The 6042-nt window shown below is 65.7% G+C and overlaps 3 protein-coding genes across 3 annotated transcripts; 1 reads left to right on the top strand and 2 right to left on the bottom strand.

The window, feature by feature from the left end:
• Positions 1 to 77: 77 nt before the first annotated feature.
• EMIHUDRAFT_233848 (hypothetical protein) lies at positions 78 to 727 on the bottom strand (the record flags this gene model as incomplete). The annotated part of the gene is made up of 1 exon (XM_005781971.1): positions 78 to 727. A coding segment is annotated over one exon (650 nt), but the record flags the coding sequence as incomplete, so codon positions are not given.
• Positions 728 to 1079: 352 nt separating this feature from the next.
• EMIHUDRAFT_113720 (hypothetical protein) lies at positions 1080 to 1986 on the bottom strand (the record flags this gene model as incomplete). Its single annotated transcript, XM_005781970.1, has 2 exons — positions 1080 to 1424; positions 1876 to 1986. The coding sequence occupies 2 exons, from the start codon at positions 1984 to 1986 to the stop codon at positions 1080 to 1082; spliced, it is 456 nt and encodes a 151-aa protein (XP_005782027.1).
• Positions 1987 to 4447: 2461 nt separating this feature from the next.
• EMIHUDRAFT_456777 (hypothetical protein) lies at positions 4448 to 6042 on the top strand. Its single transcript, XM_005781969.1, has 6 exons — positions 4448 to 4765; positions 4839 to 4920; positions 5114 to 5290; positions 5444 to 5484; positions 5652 to 5770; positions 5954 to 6042. Exons 1-6 carry the CDS (start codon positions 4478 to 4480, stop codon positions 5994 to 5996), a joined length of 750 nt encoding a protein of 249 aa, XP_005782026.1. The 5' UTR covers positions 4448 to 4477; the 3' UTR covers positions 5997 to 6042.

The raw sequence follows: 6042 nt of genomic DNA, 5'->3' as shown, positions 1-6042 counted from the left end.
AGCCGCCCATCGAGCCCGGGTTCTGCCTATTCACAGCTAGAGGTGTGAAGAGACGCTGTTCACAGCCGCCCATCGACCCCGGGTTCTGCCTCAAGTCCCGCCCGGCTATCTTCACCACGAGGCCGAGCGTGGCGAGCTCGTCGAGCGCCCCGGCCGCGACCTGGAAGTGGCGCGTCGCCTTCTTCACCTCCTCCTCCGAGTCGCGCGGCAGGAGTGCGCCACTCGAGGCGTTTGCCATCGCCAGGTTCCACAGCGCGGCGCCTGAAGGCGTGGGGGCCGCACTCAGACGCCTACTCTCGCACTGATATAGAGGGTCTACGCTCGCGCCCCGCTCGAGGTGCAGCAGCGACATCTTGGCCTCCGCATCCTTCTCCAGCGCCGACCGCCAACCGAAGGGCAGCTTGGGAAGGAACTTCTCGTCGATGTCGCCCAACGCATCACCGAGAGGACGCTCGAGAGCGGTGAGGATCGCGAGGTAGGTGGCGTAGGTGACCGCAGCGGCCTGCGCCTCCTTGGCGGTGGAGTTCTTGGCGCTGACGGCACGATCGCGCGCCTGGCAAAACGCGCCGATGTCATCGAAGACACTGCCGCCGGCCTCGCAAACCTCCTCGCCGTAGGCGAGCCGAACGGTGGTGAGGAGCCCCTCCGCGAGCGGCGCGTCGACGCGCTTCTCGTTGGGATGCGTCTTTGTCTTCTCCGTGATTGCCGAGAGCAGGAGGAAGCGCATGTCGACGGCGGTATGCCGAGTCGGCAAAACTTTGAAGAATTCTATTAGTTGTTTTGTCTAAATTCTTCATTTTCAGACGCCGTAGCGCGCTGCCATGGTGGCCGCTGCCTTGGGCAGTGGCCACGGTGGCCGACCCAGGGCTCCTACGCGGCTACAGCCGCGCGCGACCGCTGCCGCTGGCACCGGTCGCGAGGACTCTGGCTCGGCATGCGCGCCACCGGCCGGTGGGCCGCGCTCCGCAGAACGACGCCTGGATGCAAAAGGCATCCCGGGCACGCTTCAGCAGAGCTCGGCCGGCCGGCCGCCGCGATGGGGCGGCGAGCACCTGGAGGCCCCTCCTGGCGCTGCTGCTTCAGCTCGACCGCCGGGCGCGCCGCGAGGCGAGCAGCTGCGAGGCGAGCAGCTGCGAGGCGAGCAGCTGCGAGGCGAGCAGCTGCGAGGCGAGCAGCTGCGAGGCGAGCAGCTGCGAGGCGAGCAGCTGCGAGGCGAGCAGCTGCGAGGCGAGCAGCTGCCAGGCGAGCAGCTGCCAGGCGACCTGCTGCGAGGCGACGTCTGCCGCCGCGCTGGCCACCCGCTTCCTTGCCAGCCCCTTCTCACTCTCGAGGAGGAGCTCTGCGACGTGCTTGGCGTCAGTCTGGACGACGCCGACGTGGTTGTCCTCCGGGAGGCCCTTCGGCGGGTGGGGAACCAGAGCGAGCTGCGGCGGGCGGGGCCGCGAGGCGGCGGCGAGTGGCGGAGCGTCATGCGATGCGGCGGCTGCCAGGGCTGCGTCCACCCGCGACTCAGGTCCGGGTTTGACCTGGGCGCGCAGTGCGCTTCGTCTCCCTGGGGCAACCCTTTCCCCCTTCGCGATCCCCGCGACTCGTTTGGGCGCAGGGAGTGCGTCCGCGAGTTTGCTGCGCGCCTTCGGGCCAGCCCTGCTTTTGTCGAGCGCGTCCGGCGGGAGCTCGCGGGTTTCTTTCTCGCCTGCTGTTGCTCCTCTTGCTCGGACCCCTCGAAGCGCCGACTTTGCCACGGGCACGTCCTCTTCTACATCGCTAATTGCTCGGCCTACGACCTCCGCGCCTTCCTCTCGCCGGATGCCTCTAAAATTTGCGGCCGCCCCTCGAAATTTGCTGATCAAAATTTGCGGTGGCCCGGATCGAAACCTGTACTTTGGCCAAATGGCGCAGCGCGGCTGCTGGTGCTCGAGGGCGGCCGTGCAGTGGCGTGAGGGCTTGATTGGTGGTGACCTCGTGCTGCTTCAGCGTGCGCAGCATGCTCCCTCACCCGGTGCTGAGACATGCTGGTGGGCGACTGGCGCCAGCTTCTCAGTGCTGTCCCTGGCGTTGTGCAGCATGTCGCAATACTCCTGCTGCGCTGACCGGCGCGCGGGGCGCGTCGTGCCGCGAGTGGAGCGAGAGGCTCGAGGCGTGCGGCTGTCGGTCAACCCTGCGGCGCATGCGCGCCGCCAAGGCTGCTCGACAGGCGACTGGCATTGTGGCGACGCGGTCGCCGTTTCTCCAACTTTGCTTTGCCGATCAAAAGCGCCCGTCCTTTGCTTTTTAGCCGCCGAAATTTAGCTCGCTGTTTTTTCTTTATAGGCGTCTGCAACTTCCAAGCTGCGTATTCTTCTTGTATTATCGTCGAGTAGTGCAGGTACTCCGTGGGGGCAGTATGTATTCTTGTAAGATGTGCGTATTCTCGTCTCACTGGCTCCGAGTAGAAAAAGAAAGAAAACATGTTAGTGTTTACTAGCTCCGAGTAGAGGGGGCGTTCTGCTGCTAGGGGAAACCTGGAGCGCGGAGCTAACCCTCGGAGACCCGTGTTTACTTTAAGGCCCTTGCCCTGCGAACGCGCACCCCCGGGGCTAGGGCTCTCTAGCCCGTAACCCGATACCGATCATCCGGCCCGCTGGATGCGCTTCTCAGCTCACCGGCCCTGGATGTGAGGTTGCCGACTGCACTCCAAGTGCTCCAAGTGCTGAAGTTTTAGGTATATTGTTGGCAAATCAAGACACAGAGCTCACACAGAATCACAGCGGGAGGAAAGCGGCGAGTCGCAATTCCTGGGGTCCTTGTGGCGGGCCACCCTGTCCAGAGAGGCATGGATGCCAATCTGGGGTCTCTCGACCGAGTCTATGAGCCCTGGCCGCTCCCGGTTGTGGCAGAGGTTATGGAACCAAGCGACGGAGATGGTGCGGGGGTACGGGTGTTCCAGGGGGTCATGACACGCACCGACCCTTCACGAACCGAAAGGCTGTGCCCGGGGAAGGCACAGTAATCCGGGCACGTGTTGGGCGCCCCATTCCGTTTAGGGCTAGGTCGGCTCAGGGCCCCGTCCACCTCCCTCCCACTTGGCGCGTGATGATGCGGAGATGCCACCCAGGCCAGCCAGGGCAGGGGCGGAGGGCGAGGGCGGAGGGCGGGATGGGCGCCAAGCGGGAGGGAGCGAACGGAGTGGATGCACAGATGGGGGATGGCGAAGGCGGAGGGGCAGAAAGGGGGGAGGGCGGCGGGAGGGCGGAGGTCGGCATGGGCGGGCGGTGGGTGGTTCGGTAGGGCGGGGGGGAGGGCGAGGGGTGGAGGTGGAGGACGGTGGGGGCGAGGGGCGAGGGGCGGCGAAGGAGAGGGTGGTGGCAAAGGGGTGGGCGAGGTGGAGGGCGGGGGGGCGGCATGGGAGAGGTGGAGGGCGGCGGAGGCGTGGGCGAGATGGAAGGCGGCGGAGGCGTGAGCGGCGGCGGCGGTTGGGCCTTTCTTCTCCTTCCAGCTCAGGCGAGGCGCTAGGTCTCGGGGGACGAAGGGGTCACACCCGACGACCTCGGGAACTAGCCGGGGCAGTCGGAGAAGTGGCAACTCCGTGCACTGACGGTCGGCCGCCAGAAAACACGCCTCCGTGGCTCGGGTTACACCAATCCTCGCTACCCAACGCGGCCAAAGGATATCCACCGGTAGGTAGGTAGGTAGGTAGTAAGGTGAAGAACAGCCAGGCTCGGACTGGACACCAACGCGGTATGGGTGGACGCTGGACAGATGATGACGACACGCACGAGCGACACACAGACACAAACAAGCTCACAAGACACACAGCCAGCTGGCTGCCACACACCCTGAGTCGGCGTACACATAACTCAGGGCCACATCCTTCCTGTCGCCCCCCCCAGCACTCCACGGTGCCAAGGGCACAAACAAGGGCACAACTCAAACAACAGACGACAGTAAGTGACATGCGAGGCTAGAGCAGGCTTGCTCTACCTCCAGCAATCTCACCGGCCTGCGAGGCCCGGACGAGACCGTATGTGGGGTCTAGTGAGGTGTCTATGGACGCTCTCCTCATGGGCTAGCTGCCTGCAGCTAGAGCCCTTCTCGCACTCACAGGCGATGGCAATCCAATGTATGAGTGTTCGCGAGCTGAGGCGCGTGTGCTAAATCTAGGCCGCACGTCGTGGCACTATGACGGAGGTAGACGTGCGGCCGCAGCGCGCCCACCCCAGTCTCGGTGGGGCGCGCGTGTTAGCAAGAGAGTTGCGGGGAGAGCCAGCCAGCCATGCCCGACTATTCGGAGGCGAGCCCCACGCCACGGATGCCAGCCGTGCTTTCGCGGGAGTCGTCTCCCAAGCCGCGTCCCGTCAGCACTGTCCCCGAGTGGTCCCGCCTCGGCGGCACACACTCCACCTCGAGAACCTCCCCAACCTTCCCTACCCATTGAAAGTCCGAACCTTCGGCGCGCGCTTTGTTTGGTCGCGCGTTGCGTACAACGCGCAAAAAACAAATGGCGGCGCTGTCCTCGCCTGAGTCGGAGCTGGTCGAGCTCGAGAAGTTGGCAGCGGATGCTGCCGCCGCGGCAAGTCTTGCCGAGAGCGAGGCGGCGCAGGCGGATGCGGCGGCAGACGCGGCGGACGCTGCCGCAATAGCGGATGCAGCGGCGGAGGAGTCTGCGGCTGAGGCGGCCGAGGCAGACGCGCAGCCGCAGACTACGTTTGGCTCGGTGGCCGGGATCGGCTCATCGTGGCTGGGCTCCTCGGGCCTCATGGAGGGGCTCGGCCGGGTGGGCAGCGAGGCGCGCTTCCAAGCTCCTCTCCGCACGCTCCCTTCTGCCCCCGCTTCACAGCAGACACGTCTCCCTCCCGCAGCTCAAGTCGGCCGCCACGGATGCGGCGGGGCTGGCAAAGGCCGCCGCGAGCGAGCTGTCCGAGAAGGGCGCCGCTGCAGGAGGTACACGCCCCTAGAGAAGCGGAGTACGCGTTTTGTCTTCCAACCGGCACTCGAGAGCACACGGATGCCGCTCTCTTCGGCCGTAGTCAGCGGCATTCAGCTGTATTCGTGTGACTCGTGTTCGCACCGTGCTCAACATCTCTTGCTCCCGCCCCGAGGCTGGTGTATTCAGCACGTGTTTTCAGCAGCACAGGCACACTCCGCTCGACCGCAAAGGCGGCTGTGGGTGCGGCCAAGGCAGCGGCTGCCTCCGCCGCCGATGCCGGCGTGCTGCGGACCACCGTGGTCGAGTTTCTGGTCATCAGCGGCCGTGAGCCGCCGCCGCCGAATGCGAGCGCTACAACGCTCGCTCACATGCTGCGCGCACGAGGCCGCCACGTTAGCTCATTTGTTGCTTGCTCCGCTCACGCGCTGCACCGCGCAAGACCCTCCTGATTTGGGCGACGACGACTCTGTCCACATGCTGCGCGCGCGAGGCCCCTCCCCTCTCCCGCCACCTCCCTCCCCACCTCCCTCCCCACAGGGCTGCAGCTGGTTAAGGCCGCCGAGTCGAGCCGCGCACAGGCCTTCCAGAGAAGCTGGCTGAGTAGCAATTAATTCGAATCCACGAACCGTCGACATGAATCCTGTTCTACCGAGTGCATTTGAGCTGATACTACTACTCCATTCGGCCAGCCGCGCTCAGGCGGTCCAGGTCATCTCCACTCATGAGTCAGCCCACCCGCGCGCAGGCGGTCCAGATGGCGGCGGCGGGGAAGGCGTACAAGGCTCGCGCAAAGGCGGAGGGCATGCGTGCGGAGGCGGCCAGCCGGGCGGCCGAAGCGGCAGAGTCCGCGTCTCGGCAGGCGAGGGCTAGGTTGAGGCTCTCTCTCGGCTCTCTCGGTGGTAGATCGTTGCTAGATCTCGGCGATGCCCTCGGCCTAGATCTCGGCGCGGCTCGGCGGGCGGCGAGGATTGCGCCACACACTGCCCACCTCGGTGCACCCGATGTGGTGTTGCACCCCCCCCCCCCCCCCACAGTTCATTAGGTGAGGCGCGAGCTCGACGCGTCGCTCGCGCGAGTCGCCGCCCTCTAAGCATATGGCGGGTCGTGCGGGCTAATCGCAGCCTCTTTGGAGCCGC

This window comes from Emiliania huxleyi, assembly GCF_000372725.1.
Source record: "Emiliania huxleyi CCMP1516 chromosome Unknown EMIHUscaffold_197, whole genome shotgun sequence".
NCBI classification, from domain to species: Eukaryota; Haptophyta; order Isochrysidales; family Noelaerhabdaceae; genus Emiliania; species Emiliania huxleyi.
Note: the sequence above shows the minus strand (reverse complement) of the source record. Positions and strands in the feature narration are given on the sequence as shown.

What these genes read in the sequence shown, in the direction of transcription:
- EMIHUDRAFT_456777 (XM_005781969.1), top strand. Translation starts at nt 4,478, where the DNA reads ATGGCGGCGCTGTCCTCGCCTGAGTCGGAGCTGGTCGAGCTCGAGAAG. An exon ending in GAAGGGCGCCGCTGCAGGAG is followed by an intron (nt 4,921 to 5,113) that starts GTACACGCCCCT and finishes TCAGCAGCACAG; the next exon opens with GCACACTCCGCTCGACCGCA. An exon ending in CCGAGTCGAGCCGCGCACAG is followed by an intron (nt 5,485 to 5,651) that starts GCCTTCCAGAGA and finishes ACCCGCGCGCAG; the next exon opens with GCGGTCCAGATGGCGGCGGC.